At 32.3% G+C, this 26,692-nt stretch overlaps 2 protein-coding genes across 3 annotated transcripts; one reads left to right on the forward strand and one right to left on the reverse strand.

The window, feature by feature from the left end:
• Nucleotides 1–1,622: 1,622 nt before the first annotated feature.
• On the forward strand, nt 1,623–2,939 carry LOC125877183 (protein ELF4-LIKE 3). Of its 2 annotated transcripts, none has more exons than XM_049558521.1 (2): nt 1,623–1,835; nt 2,364–2,939. In XM_049558521.1, the coding sequence occupies exon 2, from the start codon at nt 2,409–2,411 to the stop codon at nt 2,736–2,738; it is 330 nt and encodes a 109-aa protein (XP_049414478.1). In that variant the 5' UTR covers nt 1,623–1,835; nt 2,364–2,408; the 3' UTR covers nt 2,739–2,939. The 2 variants fall into 2 exon arrangements, with proteins under 2 accessions (XP_049414478.1, XP_049414479.1); XM_049558522.1 differs by lacking the exon at nt 1,623–1,835 and adding an exon at nt 2,020–2,174.
• Nucleotides 2,940–13,395: 10,456 nt separating this feature from the next.
• Nucleotides 13,396–25,622, reverse strand: LOC125876184 (uncharacterized). The gene is made up of 9 exons (XM_049557299.1): nt 25,481–25,622; nt 24,186–24,247; nt 23,978–24,113; nt 21,918–23,215; nt 19,976–21,477; nt 18,651–18,781; nt 17,791–18,560; nt 15,182–15,294; nt 13,396–13,926 (listed from the first exon to the last, which is right to left on the reverse strand). Exons 2-9 carry the CDS (start codon nt 24,222–24,224, stop codon nt 13,644–13,646), a joined length of 4,272 nt encoding a protein of 1,423 aa, XP_049413256.1. The 5' UTR covers nt 24,225–24,247; nt 25,481–25,622; the 3' UTR covers nt 13,396–13,643.
• Between the last annotated feature and the right edge of the window lie 1,070 nt (nt 25,623–26,692).

The following is a 26,692-nucleotide window of genomic DNA, read 5'->3' on the forward strand; positions in this document are numbered from 1 at the left end:
ATTTATGTTATATTGGGAAATTTTTTTTCTAAATAAGCATTTTTGATTTCTCAAAATTTGGTCAGAGATGATATTGTTCTTGTACTTTTTAAAAAAAAATAAAAATAAAAAAGAGAGAGTATTGTAATTTGTATGTGTGATGAATTTCTATCTTTAAATTAAACTCTAGTTGCTTTAGCATGTTTTTTCTTTTGATAAATGTTATAATTATATATAATTTTAATTGAATAAATTATGAATAAGGACATTTAAATGATCACGAACCACACTAGTTTATAAATATATAAAAGCTTCAGTTGTCTATATCGATAGTTAATATTTAGCAATTGAATATTTGATCAAATAACTAAAATTTAGAAAAATAATCGAGTTTAGATCTTCGATTAAAAAAATATTGTTACCAATTTTTAAGAACATTGCAATGAAAATTCTTTCTAATGCCAATTTTGTTACCATTATGTAATGCAGATTTTAAATACATATTTTATTTTCCAGGCTAAGCATTTAATAAGGAAAGGGAAATATGCTAACCTAATTAGTAGCAATGTCATAGTGCCGTAAAAATAAACCCATATTTAGATAATTCACCCAATTTATCCATATCTAAGCACTAAAAGCAAAGCAACAATAAGGAATGGAATGGGAGAAGCTATAGTGCAGATAAACAAGGGGCGCAAGCAGTCTTTAGAAGTCTAAACTAAGAAAGACTTACGAACCACTTAGGAAGGATAAGAGCCGTAGCTACAAAGCAAAAGAAGTTGTCGGAGGCGATGCAACGATACTCACCTCAGCCTCTCTGGCGGCATTAGTTACCAGATTTTAATTGATTGGATGAGTGATTTAAATGGCAAAATATAGGTTTATACTTACAGGAATTCAACGCATAGAGATATAAATATTTATGAATAAAATATGAATAAAAATGTTTTCTAAATCAATTTATTTTGCTCAAATATAAAAAGAAAACAACCTATCTCCAAAAAAAAGTAAGGAAAATATTTTCTAAAACTTTTTTCTACTTCACACTTCAATTTTTTGCTCTAACTCAAGTCTCAGGTACCGATTAATATTAATTCAAAATTTGACTCCTGAATCACGATTAGAGACCCGACTCCTAACCTTGAATTTCGGGTCGGATTCTGATTTAAAAGTTGGGTCTTAGTTGGTCGAGAGTTGAAATCGAATCTTAATTCGAAGTTGGGTCCCAATTCAGGGGTCGAAATCCTGTTTGGATTTTGGGTCGAGGTTGAATCTCGAGTGGAGAGTCGAGTTTCGGATCAAGAGTTGAGGTCAAACTTTAGATTAGGTGTCGAATTCGAGTTCCGTAACTATCGTCGAGGTCAAGTGTCGGAGTTGAATCCTGATTTGAACTTATTTTTGTCACCAAATAAAATTTGTCAAGTTTCTTTTTTTCAAATATTTTTTTGAATATCTATGACCAAACGGATGTAATTATAACTATATACTTTGAATATTGTATAAACTATCAAATATCATACTATATACGTAATTCGATACGATAATTGGGTATTTAGGTACCAATCTACCCCTAGTCCTTACCAAATAGGTGGAAAACCAAAACATAAGAAAGAGAAAAAAAAAAAAAAAAAACAAGTAGCGGAAAGGGGGAGAGAAGGGTGGGGGTGGGGTGTATTAAATTCAGACAGAGAAAAGGAAGAAGAAGATATAAACGAGGGTGCGTTGTAGCGTGACTGTCAAATCTACATATTCTCTCTCTCTTTTGGGAGATTCGATTCAATCGCCGATCATTTCGGCTTTTCCAATCTATGTCTACTGCCTCTCATCTCCAACTATAATGTTTTCTCTTTTTCAAGGTACTTTTTCAATACATACAACCATGCCAAACTACTACTTACTTCTGTTTATGAGTTCACAAATTTATTACTTTTTCTTAAATTTTGTTTTTTTTTAGTTGAGTTGTTTTGCTAGTTCTGTGTTTAAAAAAAGTGTTTTTTTTTTATTTTTAATGGGAATTTATGTTTCTGCAGGACTTGTCTGTGTTCGAATTCTGCGTTTATGCATATTTTTCTGAAAAATCAAAATTCTGCATAGACATATGAGAGTTATGGCTAAATCTGCAGTGCAAATAATGACTGGTCATTTCTGGGTCTGGAGATTCTTCTTTTGAAACTGTGAGCTTAGGGCATTTAGCTGTGAGTAGGCACTAAAAAGGTTCCCTTTTATGGAAATGGGATCTACTTTTTCAACATCTCATCATACCTAAAATAATAGTAATAAAATTGCTGAGAAATCATCATATCAATTTTCAGATCTTTTTCTTTCAAGTAAAAAAATAAATTTATTTGACTCATTATTGTTTGGGATCTCCTCCTTTTTTGCAGGCCCTGTTTTGAATTGAAAAAGAGAATTGTTTGAGGAACCAAATTATGGAAGGAGATACATTTTCAGTGTTAGGTAATAATGGTACACAAATAGATGGTAAGGTGTTTCAAACATTTCAAAAGAGCTTTGTACAAGTGCAGAACATATTGGATCAGAATAGGCTGCTAATCAATGAGATAAACCAGAATCATGAGTCAAAGATCCCTGATAATTTGAGCAGAAATGTTGGTTTAATCAGAGAGTTAAACAATAACATCAGAAGGGTTGTTGACCTTTATGCAGATCTTTCATGTTCTTTTACCAAATCAGTAGATGCTTCATCTGAAGGGGATTCTAGTGGAAAAGCTACACATAAGAGGAGCAAACCTCTTTAGAAGGAGCAAAAATCCCCAAATTCGAAGAAGATAAATTAATGGTTAGATATTAGTATAACTTTTTTTTTTTTTTTTTGTTTCTTCTAGTAGTTGTACTTTTTTTTAGTATCTTACTCAGAAATAATGACCCCCTTAAGAAAGAAATCTATTTCCTTTGTTAATGTGCCCTGCAGATCTAATTGAATCAAAAATATCATCTTGTTGGTAAATTCTTGATTTTGTTCTTTCATACATTTCAGTATTTTGAATGCTCATTAAATATATATATTAATTCATGTTACCCTTTAAACTTTCTGAGTTTTGAAAAGTCTAATGATATTGGTGTTTGTCCATCATTCTCTTCCATCCAAACCAAAGATTTCGATTTTGAGTTCTGGTAAACACAGGTGAAAAGTGAAAGTAGTGGGAGACACTGTTTGAGTGCTCTCTCTCCCAAGAATCAAATCTCACATCATTTTTTTTGGTTTAGGAAAAGTTAGTATTGGTGATTTGTATGTGGAGAAGCAGAATGGTACTTTGATTGATACATACATTTCTGCAAAGATGCTCTGAGGGTTTTAGGGGAGGGAAAGTAGATCTTTTTAGTTCCCAATCACAGAGCACCACAGGATAGGAATCTCAAATGAGAAATGACAGCTCTTTTTGACCAAAATTTTGTAAAAAAAAAATGCATTTATATGTTTAATGTTATCAAATAATAGATAAGGAAAGAAATGAATAAAGAATTCATAGATTTTGCAAGAGACAAGACATATATGTGAATAGTGATACCCAACAACATGACAAAGGGCCCTCTATTTAGATGAAACTGAACTTGTACATGCTTATCCCCTTCTTTACTTAGGTTTCTTTTTATTTGTTTCCTTGTTACTTTTGGCTTCCTTTTTGCAAATTGCAATAAAAGTTGCTTTTATTACTGGCTTCCATTTGATCCCCACAAACATATCCTCCCTGGGCCCTCTCTTTCCCATAACTCCTCCCCCTTTTTCTCATTTTTCTTTTCCTCTTGATGGAAGCAACAAGCTCTATTCAAAGGCATTCTACATCTTTGATATAGAGGGTGTGCTTGGTATGAAATTTTTATGTTTTCTTGAAAAATAAGTGAGTTTATTCTTAATTATTTTTTATTGGTGAGGAAGCAAGAAAATAATATTTCAAGAGCATTTATATGTTATCTAGCAAAACGTTATGAAGTCGGCTAGGGATGAGGTCCATGAGGAGTGGGGGTGGGGATGGTCAAGGGGTGAGGGTTGGGGGGTTTGGATAGCTGGGTAGGAGATAATACACTTGAAATATCACTTATACAACTTATTTTCACTACTTTCATTAGGAAAATTACTTTCCTCATTTTAAGAAACTTATTTTCCTAGAAAAAATGATTTTAGGGCATTTTGATAAAATCCAACATAGGAAAATTAAAAAATATTTTTTAACAAACACAAGAGTCTGTTTGGTTTGCGAACCAAGTTGTCTTGGATTATAATTTTGAAATTATAACCCCTGGGATAAGGTTACATATCTAAAATCAAGTTTGTGATTAATCAAATAGGCGAGTTTGCCTGAATTTGAACCGATCTAAGTGGACTTTAGGGGGTAACAAACCCTAACTCAATTTGTTATCTATCTTAAATCTTTTTGTGGGAGTGCATCAGGATTCCATAAGGTCCAAAAATTGACTATAGTCTGTGAGTGGTAACTTTAAGATGGATTTAAGAGAAAAGATTGAGCAAACTTTTTTTAAAATATTTTTATAATGATAGAAAGAGAGTAAAAATTTGTTGTTTTGGTATTCAAGAAAAACATCATTGATGGCCTGGAAAGATTTAACATAAAAAGACAGAGACAATGCAAACATAGATATTGGTTGGCTTTGTTGGTGGACCCTCTGACTGAAGATGAGATCCTAATGTGTGGCCAACATAGGTGATTGGCTTTGTTACTTGTATACAACACTTTTGTGGGTGTCACCTTATAATTTATTACATGTTCACTCTTCAACAATTATACTGTTTTTTCACATCTTCCTTTGTTTCTAACCTGACTGAGATCGGCCTATCTATATATCAAATGAGTGTAATCACCTTTTCCTTTTTTTCTTTCTTTTTTCCCCTCGTCCTGATGTATGATATTTGTATTAGAATCTGATTAATTTGAATTTATACTTGCAGAGTTTATGCCAAATTTGATTAATTTTGATTAACGCGTTGCAATACTTATTTATGAGATCTACACTCCCAACAAAAAAAAATTATATTCAAAACTCAAACTCGAGACCTCTAATTAAGAATAGAGGGATTTCAATCGTCCTAATACAATTATAAGGGTATAATAACCATTTTGCTATTGACTCTTAAGAAATTCTCTTCATCCATCATTAGTATACCATTTAGTTTTGTTGTATCAATGAATCATCATAGATTTAACATTTTGAGTTTATTTTTGGGTGTGTCTAGAAAGTGTTTTGCAACTTTTTCATATTTGGTTGATCAAAATTTTTGAAAAATATTTTCTTCAGGAAAATAACTTACTTAAAAAATAACAAAAATGACTTTTCTAATGAAATAGATAAATAAAGCATCACAATTGATATTCCGTAGTATTTTTTTAGATTATATATAAATAATTTTATTAGAATATTTTTAATATTTTCCAATAGAACATTTTTCAAGGAAATTATTTTCCTTTATTCAGCCCCAATCCCTAATTACTTTTTCACTTTTAAATTAACATACCTATTAAGAAAACAATGATTGACATAGTGAGTTTTACCATTTTATCCTTGTTAATTATGAAGTTGATGAATTACAAATTTAAGATTTTCAAGAAGTTTTTATCTTTTTCAAAGTAATTAATTGAGGATATAATAGGTTAGATTTTTTGTCATTTTTTGATTTGTCAAAATAGACGAGTAAAAATAAAAAATTAGACATAATTAGGGACAGAGGGAGTATCGAACACGCCCTTCATTATCTTTCTTTTTTCCCTTTTTGGGTAAGTTAAGCATTGTCTTCATTTTTACTACTTTCGTACATGTCTCAAATAGTATTCCAATTTACGATAACTTCTTTATAGAAATCAGAAAAATATCTTTTGTAATTTTAAAATTGCTAAATTTATGATTAATTGTGAATAACTCTTACCAAACATCCAAGTAGGCATGTTACATCACTTAAATTGGTATGGTGGGTTTCCACGTTAACAAATATAGCCAAAGTTTTTTCTACTTAACAACCTCTAAATTTTTACCTTTTACTTTTTTAATGAATATAGATTCATTAAATTTTGTAATTGTCAACTACGAGCTATTTCCAATCAATTTTTTTTTTTGAATGACCAGTCATAAGTATTTTTAAACTGATAAAGATATAGTTAGTTCACTTTCTTTTGCTAAATAAAGATTAATGACAATTTGAAAAATAGACTTGGTAATTTATATGGTGATATAAAACTTGGAAAGGGGAATAATATTATCTGGAACATACTAGATTATTTTAGGGTGATCAATAACACTAAAACCGTTGAGAAAGTTAAATGAAAAAAAATGACTGGACAGTGAGAGAATATTATGATAATGTCATTTAATTTGCGTGTGAAATCATATTAATGGGAGTCTAATGCAGATAACAAACATTGTAATATTTTTACACAAATCTCATAGTCTTAAAGTTTAATTACATCATATTCTTACTCTTTTTCAAATTATAAAAATTCCTTAAATTTGATAGAATTCGGATACATCTAAAAATCATAAGCGTATCTAGAGGGGGTTCTGTGGGTTCACGTGAACCCATGCCCCCCTCTCTAGATTATATATACTAGTGTTATATTTTTAAAAAAATATTTAAATATAGAGGTGTGAACCCACGTTAAAAGTAACATATAATAATACGATAAAGATTGGGTGCACCTCTTTAAGCAACTATAGAAATTTAAATCTGATATCTATCTTATCTTTGTTACTAACACCCCTCCAAGTGGTTATCGGTAGCACTTTTCGCGTTTCAATCAATTTTTCTTTTATTTTTTTTCTTTAATCTTTCAAAATTTTCAAATGTGTAACATTGAAAATTCCTAAATAAAATTAACTTGGTATAATTTTTATATAATTAAATCAAATGTATATATTAAAATTTAAAACTAATAGTATTATATATGTTGGACCTATAATTTTTAAAGTTTAATGGTTCAGTGTTAAGAACGTAAAGGTTAAACCGATCAAATTTATATCTTAGATGCATCTTTCGTAATAATGCACTCATCCTTACAAAATCCTAAATATGCCTCTGCTAAAAACGTCCCGATATATCGCATTTCAGTTTCGGATACATCCTTCAATGTCCCGATACATCGCGTCTTGGTTTCGGATACATCACTCAACATCCTGATACATCGCTTAGGTCTATGATACATCACGTAAAGTGATGTATCCGACTGATACATGCATAAAGTGATGTATCCGAGAATAGCAGAGAGTAAAGATTTTTGTAATTTTTTCTAATGGTAGAAATTTTTAAAGAATATGATAAAATAAGTTGTGCATTTAGGTAATTTTTCCTTTTTTTTTTAATCTTCCTTTCCTAAGAGTCCAAAATTGTGTTATTTGGGAAATTGACATAAATCCATCCAAAAATAGAATAACATCTCTCTCACACTCTCTCCTTATATATTTTTGTCTCAATTTATATGACTCACTTTCTTTTTAGTTAGTTTAAAAAAGAATAATACAATTCTATATTAAGTAAGAATTTAACTTATAATTTACATTTTTTCTTTGATAAATAATTTATAGCCAAATAAATATCCATGACTTATTTTGTACTATAAATTTTAAAAATCTTTGTTTTTTTCTTAAACTTTGTGCCGAGTTAAAATACGTCATATAAATAGAAAGGAAGAGATTATATATCTATATATATTAGTTAACAAATATACTATACATATTAAAATTGACTGATCAAATATATAACTTTCCCTTTATAAATATAAAAAATAAATCCCCATTTAAATTTCATAGTCATAATAATTCACTCTCTTCCTGTATATATTGGCCCGCAAAAACAACTTGTACTTTTATAGGTAATCTTTTGTTCCATATTTTTCTCATTGCAATTATTAATTATTAATTATTGATAGATAGATGAATAAATTAGATTTGTAATGTAGACCACAAGTACTACATTTGGTTTATCCACTTGTTGTCCTTTCAATCTAACTTATTAGGCGCTCTTTGATTTGTAACCTTTTCTTATCTCCAACACCAACTAATAAACTAGGAAAACAAACCCTCATCATTAATAATTTAATGTAAAGTCTTGTTCCATCATACACCACTTCTTCTTGAAAATAAGAAACTATAGCTAGTATAATTTATTTATTTTTTGTAAAGAAAGAAGATGTATCCAATCCTTTTATTTTCATTTATTGCTTTTAATATATGCTCATCTAATAACTTGAGGAGATAACAAGAAAAGGGAAGTCCTTTTAAGAATTAAAGATCTTGATAGGTGGCATGGTACGGTAGATATCGAATATCATATATTGAAATTAAAAAATTTAATATCATGATTTGAATATTATGGTATTTGATATATACTTTTTAAAAAGTTTGGTATTTGATACGATATTTGACATTTATAAAAAAAAATATCAAAATATCGAATACCGTTGAAGTATATAATTAAATATATAAATTTAAACAAGTATATATGTAACTATACAATAATAGCAAATATAAATAATAGTAACCAATTATTTAGATGTTGAAATTTTGACTACCCTATCTTGATTTAAATGTTCTTTTTGGGTGATTGATTAATTAAGAGAACTATTTGTACTTTATTTTTAATATTTTACATGAATAAGATATTAGTATGATATAATTGAGATGTTTCTTGCGAAAGTCACAATTCTTTATTATACGAATATATGTAAGTTGAAGTTGACAAACTATAGTAATCGATTTATCATATCATAAAATACTGAAATCGAACTTTAAAATATTGAACCATACCAAATTAATTTGATATGATAATACTATAATATTTTTAAAAATCAAAAACCAAAATTACCGAATCAAAATTTTCAATTAAATAGGTATAATTTTTTTTTTTAATTTTTTGGTAAAGAAAGAAGATGTATCTAATCTTCTTATTTTCATTTATTGCTTTTACTATATGCTCATCCAATAACTTGAGGAGATAACAACGAAAAGGAGGTCCTTTTGAGAACTAAAGATCTTGACAACCCATAGAAGCATAATACAGAAGCCAAGGAGTAAATAATTCTTATATGATTACTATGTTTAAGTACATATAATAACAAGTTATTTACTAATTATTGGGCGTTTTAAGTTACCAAATTAAGATTGATTTTAATTTAAACACAACAATGATTACTTTATTTACTTACTTCCTCCCGACTCATATTAAATAAGCATCTTACTCAAAGTGGTGTTTCATGCTTCATCTGTTCGTAATTACTTGTCCATTTTTGAATTGACACACCTATTAAAAAACAATGATTGATATAGTGAGTTTACCATTTTACCTCTATTTATTATGAAGTAGATGAATTAAAAATTTAAAATTTTCAAAAAGTTTTACCTTTTTTATCCTTTTCAAAGTAATTAATTGAGAGCATGATAGGTAAAAAAATTGTCCTTTTTTTATTTGTCAAAATGGACAAATAAAAAAGGAAAAGTAGACAAATATTTAGAAACAGAAATAGTATTACTTGATCATTTACTAAATCATGATAGAATTAATAATTTTTATTTAATTTTACTCCTACAATTAATATGACATCTGAAAGTTTGAATTTTTTTTGGAGATCTAAGAATAATTTTTTGAAGAGGATAATTAATTTCAACCGGCAAAATATTAAAGATAATTAAGCTATTAATAATTTCTTAGTTATCATATAAAATGGAAAATGTCCGTCTAATATGAAACGGAAGAATAATAGTAATTTAATTAGGAAGTTCTTTATTATGGTACTATTAGAACTTATAGAAAATGAAGAGGGGTCAGTTTTGTGTTTGTCCCCAAATCCAAGCCAAGACAAACTAAACATACTTTAAAAATTAAACATTACATGTGAAATGGGAATCTGCTTTTCTTCCTCTTTTGTCCCTTGCACTTCCAGCAACAATCTTAAACCCTACCATTTTTTATTTTTTCCTTTTTATATTTCAAGTTAAGTTCTCCTTGCACCTTAACTATGCATGATAACCAACAACCAGGTGGGAGTTCGGAATTAAAACACACTTTTTGAACCCTAAGCATTAAAAGTAATCCTTTCTAAAAATATACGTTAAAACAGACGATTCGTGCATTTATGAGCGAACTATAACTAATATCACTTAACTCGTCATCCCCATCAACTCTCAATTCATCCAAAATAATACTTACATCAACTTTAAAGGTAGTAAGCCCACAAATGAGCGAACTATAATTCCTTTTATTTCTTCCTCACGTGAATTTATATATCTTTCTTCCTCGGATGAATTTATATTACACCGAAAATAATCGTATTCATCATTTTTCTGAAATAACAAAACAAGAAATCAAATGAATGTCCAAATATTTTGAAGTGAACAACTTAATTTTTTTTACCTTAAGACGCGCACAACTCCAAAACTTACGATCGAGATTTCTTGGAGTTCTTGATGTTTTCATTTTACAATACCCTTTGCATTTACAATCATCTGATTCAATTGAATATACATACTTTCGGGGTTGTTGAGACACGACTATCAAATTTTAAAAATCAAATTATAAAGTATTAAAAAAGTAGAAGATGAATTAAAAAATGTGGAGTGAATACCCCATATTTATTGTTGAAGAAAAAATATAGATCACGTGAAGAAGAAAGAGACATAAATTCACGTGAGGAAGAAAGAGATATAATTCACGTGAGGAAGAAAGAGATACAATTCATGTGAGGAAGAAAGAGATATAGTTCACGTGAGAAAGAAATAGATATAGTTCACGTGAGGAAGAAAGAAATATAAATTCATGTGAGAAGGAAAGAGATCAATATAGTTCATGTGAGGAAGAAAGAGATATAAATTCACGTGAGGAAGAAATAAAAGGATTTGTAGTTCGCCCATTTGTAGGCGAACTACCTTTAAAGTTGGTGTAGTATAATTTTTGATGAATTGAGAGTTAATGGGCGAACTGTCTATTTTGGTGTGTGTTTTTAGGGAGGGTTCCTTTTGGTGTTTAGGGTTCAAAAAGTGTTCGTTTTGGTGCGGACTCGTTGTGGTGAAGTGGTAAATACTTTTTCATTCTTAATAAAAAATTTAAGGTACGAGTTCTCATGAACACTAAGTCGCCTTTGTTAGGAAATGTTTACTCCTTTAATGTGGGACTTTAATTTCCGATGCAAATTTCATATGGGATATCGAACACCAGATGAATCTGAAAGAAAAAAAATAAGAAAAACTATGCATAGTTAAATAAGAAGATTAAATATTGTAGATCTGTTGTGTACAATAGATTAGCTGCCAACATCACTTAATTAGTTGGATCCAGTTACATTTGTCTCACTATAAATATTATATCATATAGATTGATCATTGCCCATGCTTCTAGTGATTAATTATAGTCTACTAATAAAAATATAATCACCATGACAAAGGGGACATTTTATTATATTTGGATAATGCACCGCAAACTGACAACATATAATATTCCATCCAATGAAAAATGGCTCAAAAATATATTTTTTTTATTGCTAGCTTGTCTAACCTTTTTCCAAAAGCATGCTTTCTTTCCATTATAACAACATAATTCTTTTTTTTAAAATGTGTCAGAAGATGGTGCTGAAATTTCTAAGAAGATTATGAGTTAATTAGAACAAAATCACAAGAAAATAAAAATAAAAATAATAAAAATTTAAAAAGATTGTCAAATCTACATCTCTCAAGGGTACAAGCAGAGAGTTTTTTTTGAGTAAATTTTAGGTTTAGCAAACATAAAAATTATATTTGTATGTTATAACTATAGTTTGTATAATTGCGTTCCATAGCAAATTTTATGTTTGCTATGGAGCATCAGATTTGTATAAATCACTGGCAGCCTCTCATTTGTATAAATCGCTGGCAGCCTCTCATTTGTATAAATCGCTAGCAGCCTCTCATTTGTATAAATCGCTAGTAGCCTCTTGCATAAAATTTGAATTCGTATACAATTGAATCGAAATAAAACGTTTGTATATCAAATCACTCTCTCTCTCTCTCTCTCTTTATACAACACAAATTATACATTGTAATTTGTATAATCTGTGTTTGTACAAAGCGAGAAAGAGAGAAAGACAAAAGAGAACTGGGCAGGGGAATATCTGTATTTGTATAATTATAAGTGTATAGGACGAAAATATATGTATTTGTATTTGTATATACATTTTTCTCTCGCTTTATACAAACACAAACACATTTTATACATTTGTGTTTGTATAAAGTGAGATAGGCGAGGGAGAAACTGGCGAGCGAGAAAGGGAGAGAGATGAGCGAGAAAGCTGGGGAGAGAGGCGAATGACAACTGTTTGTTGCCGGTTACAATTAAATCAAACTGTGGTTATAGCATTTAATAGTTTGCTGTTATATACAATTTTTCTTTTTCTTTATGACTTAAAAGAATAGTACAATTACAACCGCTTTATATAAATTTTCAAGTATTTTTCAAACCTACGAGTGTACATAGATCGAATTAATTCAGATTTTTAAAAATTCAAATCAAATTGTTTGTATTAGATTTCTAAATCTATAAATCAAATTAAACTAACAAATTTAGAGATTTTGTTAGATTTTAACGGTTTTTTTGGGTAAAGTATTAATACAAACATATTATTTTAAATAGTTTATTGTAGCTAAAGAGTTACTATTACTATAATAAGTTTTAGCTCGTGGCAAAAAATAATAATTAGCTACAAAATTTTCTATGGCGAAAAAGACATGGCTATATCATTTAACTATTACCACAATAACGTTTATCGCGTGGAAAAAATCTATAACTAGCTACAAGATTTTATTGTAGTAATAGAGTTGTAGCTATTTAGGTAATTATTGTCTTGATTATTAGTAACTGTAGCAAAATGAGAAATAAGCTTTTCTAGTTTGACTATTGTGGCAGAAATATTTTACGAATTTGTAAATAGCTACGAATTTGAATTGTCATAAAAATATATATGAAGTACAAAATAAATTAGCAGAAGATTGTTATTAAGATATGTCAGGCTAGTTGGAAGAATTAGAATACACAACTTCAAATAATTTTCACAATGAATTAGCCACTAGACTAAACATTTAACTTGTGTCAAGATGTGTCAATATATATGTAATTTTCTGGCTAAGGATGGATCTGCCCCTGTAAATGATCATGCAAGTGTAATATGATTTAAGTGAGCAAATTATGCACAAAAGTAAAAACAAAATATTAATCAACGTTAAATTTCTGTGCACTTAATATTTTCAAAATAATTCATTATGATTTATGAAACTAAATTATAAAAAGTGAGTCACTTATTAGCGAAGAAATAAACTTTAATGAGGGAGGATGGACTTTGTCCAAACCTCAACACATATTTCTTCCTCAATTTTTTTGACCTCCAACAACATACAAAACTATTATTAAATGATAAAATTATGAGATTGTGATGCAATAAAAAGATGGATAATATTGTTGGCATTGTCCAAAATGTTAAACAATTGGAACAAAGGCATTGATTGCCCAAGTAATATCCAAAGGGTTAAATGGCAAAGGTCCACCAAAAATAGAGAAAAAAATAAACTTCCCTTTCTGTACAACTCCTTAACTACTGCAAATTATCTACATCAACAAATGGGCAAATTTTTCAACTGTTGCTCTCCCCCAAAATTTTGTTTGCACATTCTCCCTTTGGAAACTAGCAGATTATACGAGCCTTGAACAATAACCGCTGCTCGCTGCTCAATAAAGAGAACCACTTTCTTAGGCAATCAGTTGGATTTGCGGCTGGTGCAGCTTCAATGTTACTTCCAACAAGTTCCTCAAACCTAAGAGGAATTAGGCCAACTAAAGCAATTCCAATGGAGAACTGGAGGTGGAGACCCATTCTTTTGGAGTCGCATTGCGAAAGTAATGCACAGAAAGAGCTTCTTAATCTCTGAATTCTAACATCTTCATATCCAAAAGCTTCAAGTCCACTCCTGTAAGAGATATCATATATAAAATGTCGGTTTAGCATGAACTGAATAAAACCAAAAAATATCCATGTAGAAACGGTGCTATAAACATAAACACAAACACAATGAAGAGATGCCTATCAAAAATAAATACAATTAAGATATAGAAGCATTGAGGTTACAATAATAACTAGCCCTCCATCCAAAGGTCAATTTATTTCATCCAACTGATGATTGTGACCAGCATCTCTACTTATTCACATAACTTAAATCATGGTACCTAGATCTAAAATAATCAAATGCCTCAAAAGAAAAGTGACTTGTGGTATTCCAACTCTGTTCCCCGTCAATCTCATTCCAAAAGCTGGTTGCAAAATCATGCATACAAAAGGAAATTCAGATACCCAACTACTATGTGAAATTTCATCTCTTCTATTGGTTATAAGGAGTTGATAGACTCTAGCAAATGCAGAATGAGTTTGTTCATTCATCTCTGTAGGGCCTAGAAGACTTTTCCTAGCACCCCTTCAGAGTTCCAACTCATGTCGCTGACTATAAGGCAATAAAAATCTAATTTTCTTGATATGTAACAATATAATATAAGTAAACTATCTACAAAAAACGTCTTTTTTTAACTTTATCATTTCTTGTTGATGTCCATAGCCATGTCTTTAAGCTTTTCTCCATTGGAAACACCTATAGACAGATAGGTTTGTGCTAATTCTGCCTACCAAATCAATGAAATACTGAGGTTAGTGCAAGTCCAAAAGAGATCAGGCCAATAGTGTCCATTAAAGTTCTTATTTGCATGAGTGCTAGAGAATAGACCACCAATGGGAAAACGGTTGGGAAACAATTTGAGTTCGTTCGGTTCCCTGAGCAGATGTACTATGATCAATCAGAGTACATAACTGTCAACATATACATGTATGAATGGATAAACTGGTCGTAAGATTTCTGGATGGCCAAACAGAAACCTTTAAACGTATCAGCAATGCCACTTATATTGGAAAAACTTCAGGATAGGGAGAAATATAATAAGGATCAGGATATTATCCCATAAGAAATGCAATGATTTGGTTCATAACAAATGTGCTTCAATTTCCGAAAGAAAAAGAATACATCATATATGATCAGGAAATGGTAAAAACACAAGTATGCAGCTCAGGCCATCAACAATCAAAATGCCAATAGAGATCGCTCTCATATTTCCCCACTTAAAACTTGCACTATGTACAAGATAAATGCTGAAAATAATTTACCATGTTTGGTCAGTTACCTTCCAAGTTGACCAAGAAGAGTAGTAATAGCAGCAGCATTGTGCTCTGTTGAACAATATTCCAATAACTTCAATAGTGGACAGGCAATTTTGTCAAACATCCAATCCCAGCTCTGCTTGAGAGATCAAAAATAACAGAATTAGGCAGAAATTTCTGAGAAATGAACTGGAAAGAAGGAAAGTAATTACCTACCCAGAACCCAGANCCCCCCCCCCCCAAACCCTATAGCCCATTAGAGCAAGAGAATTATGCCAGATATTATTTTAAAAGGAAAAAGATTCTCCAAGAATATCCTCCATTGGAAAAAAAGATCCAACAAAAGATGGAGTGAGCATAAAGAAGATTCAAATACAACAATAGAGGAGTTAAAAGAGTTGAGAATTTGGGTAGAGAAGTAGTAGGCATTACAACTTCAATTGCTCCCCATAAATGTCCACTTGACGAATCAATTGAGAAAATTTCGTAACCACCATGAGACCTAGTCAACAACAACATATCCAGTGTACTCCCACAACTAGAGTCTCAGGAGGGTAGAGTGTACACAAACCTTACCCCTACCTTGGAAGGTAGAGAGGTTATTTCCGATGCATATCAAAACAAATCGAAAAAGAAGCTACAAAAAGTGAAGAAATCATGACAAAATACTATAAAAAGCATGACAAAGCATTCTGAAGAAAGGAACAGTTTCTACAACAAAAAGTGATGATATTGAAGTACAAGAGAGAACAGATAGTAACAAAAATAGAAGGACAAGATACTGAAAGAGAAGTACACCTTTCAAGCCCAAAATAAACCGCAACCAACTAAGTATAGAAATAAATTGCGTGAGAATTAACTGAAAACATTAAAAGGGGACGAAATATAACTCCTATCCAATTAAATGGGGTAATTCCTAATGAAATTCACCTTAACATATTTTGATTTTTAAATGAAATCCATTTGTATTTTCTTTCTGATTTTCCATCCCTCTGCAAATACAAAGTCCAGGATGCAAAAGCCCCATATTAAGTTAACGTGTTTGTAATATTAGCATCTCATTGAGATATAAGGAATTGGAGTGGATTCAAATTCCCATGCCAAAAAATTTACTTTTAAGAAAGAGTTGCTCCTTTTCCATCCAACTCTAAGGTGAAAGTGGGCAATGGGAATAAGACCAAATTCTGGAAGGTAGAATGGCATGACATGGGTAATCTGGAACTTCTTTTCCCTGATATTTACAATCTAGTTCTTTATCAACAAAGGACCATAGCAGAGATGTAGACAACAGGGATGGAACTTCAATTTCAGGAGACAATTTAATGACTTGGAAGTGATGAGGGTGGCAGAATTTATCAACATTGTTGGAAATTTTAATGGACTCCAGACATATGAGGATGTGTTATGGTGGAAAGCTGACAGTAAAGACATATTTAAAGTAGGGGCAGCTTACAGGTTGATGGAGCAACCAAGTCAACAGAACCCGACTTGGCCATGGAAACAAATTTGGAAGTGCAGAATTCCTTATAAAGTGTCATGCTTCATATGGCTAATAGCTAAGGAAGCAACTCTGACTCAGGATAATGCAATGAAAAGGGGGATAACCTTATGTTCTAGATATTTCCTATGTGGGGAAACCTCAAAAACTGCAAACCATCTATTTCCACACTGCAAATATACTCAACAGTTATGGAGGGTGTTCATTAGCCTCAAAGGCATTTCCTGGAAGATGCCTAGGAGAGTCACTGAAGCTCTAAAGAGGCAGGTGTACATGCTAAAGACAGAGGTAGATGGAGAATTATCCCTGCTTCAATATAGTGGGCAATCTGGAAAAGAGGAATTCTAGGTGTTTAGAAAGCATGTAGAATAATGTGCAGAAAGTTAAACTTCACTGCATTTTGTTGTTATGTTTTTGGTGTAACCATTTATACTTAAATGAAACTGTCTCTATAATTGATGTTTTAGTCTCAATATAGACATAGAACATTGAAGTTTGGAGTTCATCTGTATACAAGGTTTCAGTACAACCCATGTATTGTTGTGATATAATACAAAGTTACCAAGTTAAAAAAAACAATAAGAAATGGTGCAGTAATTACTTTTAAACAATCAGCATCCACTACTGAATGAGCAACAACGAACAGATTTTGCCTCTCCCCTTGCAAGTGGAGTTCCTAATATGGATACTAGAAAATGATGGAAGACAATGTGCAAATGTTGAAACATTCTATAAGAATGCACAAAAAGAACATACTATTAAAATTAGCAAAAGGACAGCAATACCCGAAACTATGTTTTTTCTTTAGATAAGGTAACATAATTTTATTAAGATTAGCAAGTCACAAAGAAGCCAGTAGTATTCAAAAGTCCATACCAATGCCTTGTGATAAGATTTTTTTGGGAGGATTAAGTCACTAACAATTGATAATATATTCAGTCGGAACTTTTTACATTTATAAAAGAAATGACAGTCTCCTGATATAACAATGTCATTCATTCAAGAAAAATATCCTAATAGCACTCAAATGTTCATACTTTCTTTAGCCCTGGATCAAGAGAAATAAAAGAGAACCAATAAAGAGGAAAGAATTTCACAAGATTACAGAGTATACTAATAAAATAAGAATCATACCATGAAACCTGCAACAAGCTCCACCAGTGCAAGGGTATCAATGAACAGGCTTGAATCCCCCAAAGTAACATATGCTGACTGTACTAAATCTACATTATCTGTGGATTCCTCAGTTTTCTTTCCATCACATTTGATTACTTGTCTTGATGAGTTCAATGATTCCATCAAATCCAACCCCACAGCAGAGCAAGAATAGCTCTTAAGACTATCCAAGAGTGAGGATGCAACAACATCCATGGTAGCTGCACTCTCTGAAAACGGGCACTTACTACCTGAACAAATCTTAGACAAAGACTCAACTGTAGATGCAACACAAGAAAGAGGATTAGGAGATGATCTATTATTGTGAATAAGCATCACCAATGACTTCACCACAGTCATAGCTAAGCCATACTCCTTGAGGGTAATATATTTAGTACCACATAGATAGGCAAATATATGAAGAATATTTAGAGCATCAGATCTCAGCGTCCTTAAAATGTTGCAGGAAGCCTCACAAACAAAACCAATATGGTCAAATGCGGCACATACTGATGCTAGCAAAATTCCTCCAGTTAGCAACAACTGAGTAGGAGCTGGTTGCTTGCACAAGCTTATACTACGACCATCCAAAATAAGATGGATTCCTGAATTGGACGCAAGCTTTGAATCAGAACTTACAGCATGCACCAGCAATTTACCATGCAAAAGAAAATCCTCCACAAGAGAAAGTACATCATACAAGTTGCAAGACTCCACAAATATCCTTCTCATATCTTCATGTGAGAGTTCTGCAAATACGGAAGATTAGGAGTTGCTTAGCATATACATTGTGAAATTTCCAGGAAACATCTTAATCTAAATAGACAAAAGGCAAGAACCTGTATATATATGCTGAGCAACAGAATTTATGAAAAGGATCAGGTCTCTCTCCCAATCATCTCCAAAGGCTCTCGTTGCAGTATCAGAAATGTAGAGAAGTAAGAGTGAAAAGAAGACACATGTCTTCTCCCTGATAAAAGTGGGAAGGGATAAAATGTTAGCTCATCTTTGATTATCAACATATCAAATTTGAAAACATTTGCTAGCTAATGAAGCATAGGCATAACACTTGACATGGACAAGGACGAGACTAATGCACATAAACTAAGAACATCCTACATGCCTATGAATGACAATTTGGCCGAGAGCATCTTAAACTTTTGCAAATAACTTAAAATATGTAAACCTCCAGATCACTGTATGAAAGAAGGCATCTAGAAAATAGATTAGAAAAAACAATCCAGCATAATTTATCAATAAAATTATATAAACCTTCCATACATTATCATCACAACCTAATAACAAGTGATTCTATCTCCATGTTGTAAATCATCCTTTCTGAACAAAATCAACATGTGCAAAAAGAAAAAGTGTTTTTCAGTTGTTACAAACAGGCACAGTTTATGAGCTTCGGATGTCAAAAGGTTGTGATTCAAGAAAATAGATTAAAAGCTTGGACATAATCAACAAGTAATACCCCCATTTTAAAGTTGACCAGAAAAAGTTAGTACTGTCCATCCATTATTCAATTGATGCCAAGTACCTCTAGATGTGAGCTAACTAAGCCTTCTAATTTCTTAGTACCAGTTGGAAGTAAAATTGAGCAAAGTAACATCATTGTGTCATATTACAAGAAAACAAACAATATAGATACTTGAAAGGTACTTCTTTTGGGAGATAAGCACATGATTATAGGATATCCTACCACCATGAAGAAACATGAATACCAAATATTGTACGAGCATAAAACTTATGGTGTAAGACATATAAAAGATCAGTCTATCAAGTGACATATCTTTGAATATTTAATTCATGGCCATTTGACCTTAGGCTAGCCTTGGGCCAAATCCTACCTTCTAACTCTTAGGGTGTGTTTACAAATCAATGTGCAATTACTAGGTTGGGTAATTACTAATTACTGGGTAGTAAGAAACCAACCTAGTAGTTTCAAAAAAATAAATATGTATCACGTAATTACAGAGCAACTCCCTGAGTCATTGGTTGCACAAATGTAATTACATAGTAAATTTTAAATTTTAAAAGAAAAGTGAAGTAAACCTTTTTAGACTAACAAGTAAAGAATTTTAAAATGTATGACAAATATACGTATGTCCAATGCAAAGTAAGCACGAAACCCAACTCAAAATAGAATAGCTTAGCTTACTCATTTGAAATTTCTTGAAGATTCAAAAGAGTGACCAGAATACTCCTAAGAGAAGTATCTGATGATACTGAGCATTGAGCAAGACAACGGCTGGTAGCATGGTAAACACTTGAAATGGTTTTCTCATCATTGTTATTTGAAAATATGACACAATACTTGGCAAACCCATCCTGTAATGAGACGACTCTCCTTTCCGATGAAATCTGCAGCCCCTCACTAGCAGGAGCAGCTAGGTCGGACCTGCACAATGCTTCCAATGTATCTGGATAGGAACTGCAGGATAACTCGCAAGCTGTGTCAAGGTTTAATCTCATAGATGAATCAACATGATCTTTTTTCTCAGGTAATGATGATTTTTTTGGAGGATCTATGGTAGGGTGTTTTAATTTATTAGAATTGATATCCACATTGATGACATCACAATTGCCTGATGAAGCCACAGTCTCCCTTGCATTTAAGAATCCCTCATATAAAGGTGTGTTAATCGGGACAAGTACCACACTGCTATGGCACTGAATTTCAGGAAGTGTAGGCGATAAAGGCATTTCAATTGCTAGACGATAAGACTCTTCATCTGTATCATTATCCAAATTGAGAAGCTTTATATAATCCCCACTGACAAGTTCATCAATATCTCCCAGATCATTGTGTTCCCCATCCTTGCAATCCTGGGCAGTTTCTGGAAGGCTATAGACATTTGGAGATTGATGTGCGCAGACATCAGATTTGACACCAGAACTGTCGAACTTTGTCTTTGCCACACTATTATTGTTTAAAAGCTGCAGGCCTAGTTCACAGGATGTTTTTCTCTTCTTGGTAGATCTAAAATGTTCGCTGAACGAGTCATGTTGAATGTCAGCTACCAAATGCTTTTTCTCATCATGAAGTCTATCTGTTCTACTATTTAACATACCATCATGTAAAGAGATCTTTTGTGACAGCTGTCTTTGCCACTTGTTACCCTCGGAATTCAAGTTTCCATTATATTCAATGGCATCAATAGATCTGCTCATCCTCTTATGATGTGAGGCCGTCCTCCCAGTATAAATACAACTGATAGGACTCTTGACATTACTTTCAGCAATTGCTACAACATTCTTGTTGCATTTTTTTCTTGCATCTCCAGATAAACTTGAGATGGTCGGTTCTATGTCCAATTTTCCTTCAGCTGATTTAGCTGATGTTGTGATAGAAGCACATCTTTCCTGTGAGCCCACCAATAGCCTGTTAGAAAAAGACGCTGAACTGGAATTCATGGCAGAACTCTGTAACACTTTTTTGTTGGAACCTCTAAGCAAAGGCTCCAATTTAGAGTTAATACCTGATATTGATTCAGGGTTGTTCCCTCCACATATAGGAAGCGAAGGTACACTACGTTTTATCTTTTGCTTGGATGGATCAGACACTACAGCAGCTAACTGCACCGAGTCATTCCCAAGATGGCAGTGCATATCACAAGCTTTCAAACCAGAATAATTGTTTTTCAAGTTGAAGCTGCAAACCTGCACATCAGGAAGATCAAATCATCAAGAAACCATAGAAACATAGTTTGCATCAATTTAATTAAAGGAATTGAAGGAATAAAGACAACCCAACGTAAATTAAATGGGTGTCTATGTGAAAATGGAGCAGGTATAGAGGAGTGAGCTCTTCTGAACATATCATATACTATTTTCAAAATTTTGCTGAACATTCTGCAAGAGTGCCCATGGCTTCAAAAATAGTCAAAAAAGCAATTTTAATGAAGTTCAACAAATTCTTGAAAAATGTTAAGCTAATTGTTCAAACGGTCACAATTTCTGTTTCTACCAACTCCAGTTCTGGTTGAAAATTACCAAATATAATGCATACTTCCCCAAGGTTTCTTGAGAAAAAACTTAATAAAAAACACCTTCCTTACTATATAAGAGCTTTAACGATACCAAGCACGAGAGAAACAAACCTTTTCCAGGTCATGCTCATCATCTTGAAAGAAGCAACCATCCAACATATTTAGACGTCTTAAGAAGTGAACAACCTCCTGCTTTATGCTAAGTAGGCGTTGCTGTTGTATAACATCATTATATGCTTTTTCTAACTTGGTTACTTTTTTGACATGCTTCACCAGCTTCTTTTCAAACTTCAATTGCTTCTTCAACAGCTTAACTTTACCAGTTTCAGCATGCACATTACTATCAGACATGTGAAGAGGACAATCAGCTAACGACCTTGCAAAAATTAGCATTTTAATTTCCTTCTGCAGTTCTTCAACCTGTTTTGTGTAATTTTCAACCGCTTCAGATAGCTGATCAGCACGATCTTTTTCTTCAGATGCCTTCTTTTTATATGCTTCTGCAGCCTTTCTTTGCTTTTCCACTTTTTTCATCTCTGATTTAACACGCTTTTTCTCATCCACCACCCTATGTTCCATTTCCTGGAGCTTTCTTTGGGCTGCATCAGAATTCAGAGCAACATCTACCATGGTAACATCTCTATCCACTGCCACTGGACCAAGCTCAGATGATAATTGAGCAGTTCCTACAGTTGTCCCTTCACTAGATACGATGTTAACCATTTTACCAAATGGCATGAGTTCACCAATCTCCTTCTTCAAATTATCAACCTTTTGTCTATCCTGTTCCAACTGCCGAAATAGAGCAGTAGCACGACTTTTTTCATCCATGGCCATTTTGCGGTTGGCTTCTGCAATCTTTTTTTGCTCTACAGTTTTCATCCCTGCTGCATCTGCATGTTTTCTCTCTTTAGATGTGTTTTCTCTTTCTGCCTCCAGCTTCTTCTTAGCATCTTCAAACTCCAAAATAACCAAAGCTAACTTCGATTTCACTTGATCAGCTTCCTTTTTCAGATTTTCCAAACTAAGCCTATTTACTTCTGCTCTTTTCCTTTCAGCATCAGCAAGTCTCCTCCTCTCTTCATCAGCCCTTGTTTTTTCAATCTTCAATTTTGTCCTCAAGTCGTCTGCCTTTTTCCTCTCCAACTCAGCCTTCTTTTTCTCCGACTCTGCTCTCACTCGTTCTTTCTCAACAAGCTCCTTTAGTTCATTTATCTTTGTTTCCCTCTCAGAGAGATGCTCCTTAAGCTCTCTAATTTCTCTACCTCCATCATCAGCCACCAGTTTTTTCTTCAAGGAAAGAATCTCATTCTTCAACCCAGCAACTTCACTCTCTAAAGAAACCCTTAAAGCAGATTCCTTTATTTTTTCCTCCTCATTGTTTGCCCTAACTTTCTCATCCCCAAGATCTGGAAAAAATCATACAAAATATAGCAGCAAATCAATGTGTCAGTTCCAAGAAATCAAACAAAATACAGTGTCAAATCAACGTATGTCTCTGACAAGAAACAAGGCATGCATTCAACAAGGGGAACAGACAGTGGCGGAGCCACATGAAATTGAGGGGTGTCGACCGACACCCCTGCGTCGAAAAATTACATTGTGTAGCTAAACTAAAAATATTTTTTATGTATATATATTACATATTGACACTCCTTGACTTCTACGCAATTTTGCTTCTTTATATTTTGACACCCCTTTGTCAAAGTTCTGGCTCCGCCATTGGGAACAGACTCTCACTACCAAAGTTAAACAAGATCAAAGAATGTAAGCTTCTACCCATACAGTATTGTCTCTGCGTTTAGAATGTAGGTACGCACCAAATTTTAATGACACCAATCAAGATGACATGTTTAAATTCCTAGGCACTTTCTTAATGAGGTGGCTGAGCCACCTTAGAGGCACTTTGACGAATTCAACTGGCAACCAGTGTATAGTCAAACTATTGGTAGAATTTTCTTTAACCAGTGTGGAGTCTCAGCGAACTTGCACGCCTGGACTAATTCACCAGGCAGCCTGGCATGGTCAAACTCCTAGACATTAAATTCCAGTGTTTTACTTCTTTTATTTAATAATTTACGAATTACTCAGTGCTTCTCTTTTAAGTTATTACTCAAATCTCATATTCAGAAATCAAAGGGGATGTGAATCTAAAGTGAAAGTAACAATACCTTTCCTGAGAGACAAATTTTCTGCCTGCATTTTGGAAACTTGTTCCTCGTAAATGGAGAGACCTTTACGAAGAGCATTTCTTCGATCTTCAAGCTTTGTGTAGCCATCTTTCAATTTACTGTACTTGTCTTTCCACTACAAAGACAATCCAAAATCAGCAAAAATCAACAGAAGTAGTAAATAGAAATGTTAAACCTGAATACTTACAGCAATGCAGCAGGGATTTGTAAGATCTTCTTTTATCATTACAGTGTCCGCGATTGATGTTCCTTCACACATATATTAGCTTAAAATCAATATAATCTCGAGAAACTTATGCATACACATGGAAAGAAGGGCGCATAAATCCCTCGACTAAACCCTAGAACTCAAAAGGTTCACTCAACTGCTATTACAGCTAACTTAAAACCCCTTGGTTAAACCCTATTTTTGAATTCTTAAACTTTAGAAGTGGACGGACACAGGCATATGAATATCAAGTCGGTTTGTATTTAATCATCCACGTATAAGCAGCGGATATCAAACCGGGTCGGATCTGCTACTATCATTGAGGGTTGCTGAACTCGCACGGTTATCAACTCATATAAGGAGTTTCCCTTATTTCTATTACTAGTATAAGAGCACTTGTGCTCATAGTGCAGTTTAGTTGTTTCAGCTCATATAAACAAGAATGAAAAAACACCATTTGACCAATGTTAGATTAACTTCAATATCTACATTGAAAGTTTGGTATCTCAGTTACCAACAAATAAGATACATCAATTGATTTTACACATTCTTCCATAATTTTTTATGGAACTTCATTGTTGTTTTGACAAAGTATATGTCTGTTGCACATCTCGATATATTTCTTTCTCATCTCTAATACACGACCTTGAGGCAAAAAGTTGTTGATATAAGATAATGTCAGCTTTGTTTACAAACAAAAAAAAACTCTCCAAAGGTTTTCTGAACAGTCTCCTCTAGATGGTTCCCATGATCCCCAACATGAATAACATAATCCCCTCCCGAAGCCACCAGATCCACCGGAACCTCCAGACTTTCCATTCCCAAATGATATGGAAGAAGATACCCAAAAAAAAAAAATGAAGTCCTCCTAAACAAGGGAAAGGAACTTAATCTCTCCTAAGTCCTACTAAATGTATGAAAACACCATCAGTCAGGATATAGGGACCTATCACAGGAGCCCATCCTTGTCACAAAAATCAAGAATTTACAATCTTTGGAGAAATTCTCTGTTTGGGAAAAAACCCAGTTGACTGAAATGTGGAAACCCACTGCTAAAACCCCAGAACCACTTGTGGCAAAAAAATGATGTTGGCGGAGAAGAAGACATTCATATTAATAAATAAATATATATATATATATGCATAAAGAGCTTCACTCTCATTCAGATATAAAATTGTAACCACACAGATCTTGAGAAAAGACCGAACATCTTTTCTTCAAGAAAATTAAATATGGTAAAAACAAATATGTAGGGCATGGAGAAAAGACAGTACCTCAAAGCCTCAAAGATGACAACTTTGAACACAGCGAATGAGAATTTGCAGGAGAAGTGGAATTCATATCAGCAATGTCATCTCTTTGTGGGAAAACCGACAGTTAGGGCAAGAGTTTTTTTGGGCTAAAATCATTAGTCAATGTAACTCAATCATCCTTGGGTCTATTTTTGTTAAGAAACCGTTTGAATCAATAAAAAATAACTTTTTTAATGACGAGAAGATCAAAATCCTAAAATAAATAAGGATATGGCTATAAAATGAATTTTTTATTCTCATAATTTAAATTTTGTATGTTATTAGTTTATATAATTTTTGCATCAACAAGTAAATTAACTTGCAACAATACATAAGTCTTGAAATATTTATATGGTAAGTTCCGATGTTTAGAAAAATTATGTAAAAAAAATATTTTTAAAAATATTACGCCCAACTATTTAGAGGGTTTCCTTAATAAAATATTTACACGTATGTACATTATATACAATGCAATTCACATTTTATACAATGTACAGAAATGCTGGAAATTTAGTGAAATTATGTAAGCGTTTAGTTATAAAAATAAAAAATAATTACTTTATTTGAAATTTTTTGAAGTTGGAATTGTATTTGGTCATTCTTTTTACAAGAATATTTAGAATTTTAATATATTTTGTGTGAATATGATTTAAACCCTTAATTTCTAAAAATTAGAAAATCACCCAACTTGACTAGCTTAACCATGTGTACATATATTCATTTGACTTGACATATTTTCTTTGTTGGTGGCTTTAGTTTCTTAAAAAAATAGATAGAAGGATGAATTTTGCAACTTTTTGGATATTGCACGAATGTTATTGTTTCACTTGTATAATACAGGGATGTACTTTAGGTTTAAGTCAAACTTAGGGATGATTTTAGCCAAAAGTTCCATATCATTTACGAAAGTTCATGGGTATATTCGTCCCTTTTCCCTTTTATTTAACTATTAATTTGGCGTAATCGTCATTATCTTAATATTTTTTTTGTTATTTTATTTTTATTTATTATTTATTATTATATTTTATTTTTTACCCTACCTTCTCATCGTAGCTTTACCTTGTACCCTACTTTCTTGTAGGTTTATCATTCAAATTATAGATGTGTGATATTATAAACCGACGAATAACGATACAATCTATCCAAACATTGTATTCATTCAAAACGATATAATACAGTACAATACAAAATATT

This window comes from Solanum stenotomum, chromosome 9, assembly GCF_019186545.1.
Source record: "Solanum stenotomum isolate F172 chromosome 9, ASM1918654v1, whole genome shotgun sequence".
NCBI classification, from domain to species: Eukaryota; Viridiplantae; Streptophyta; class Magnoliopsida; order Solanales; family Solanaceae; genus Solanum; species Solanum stenotomum.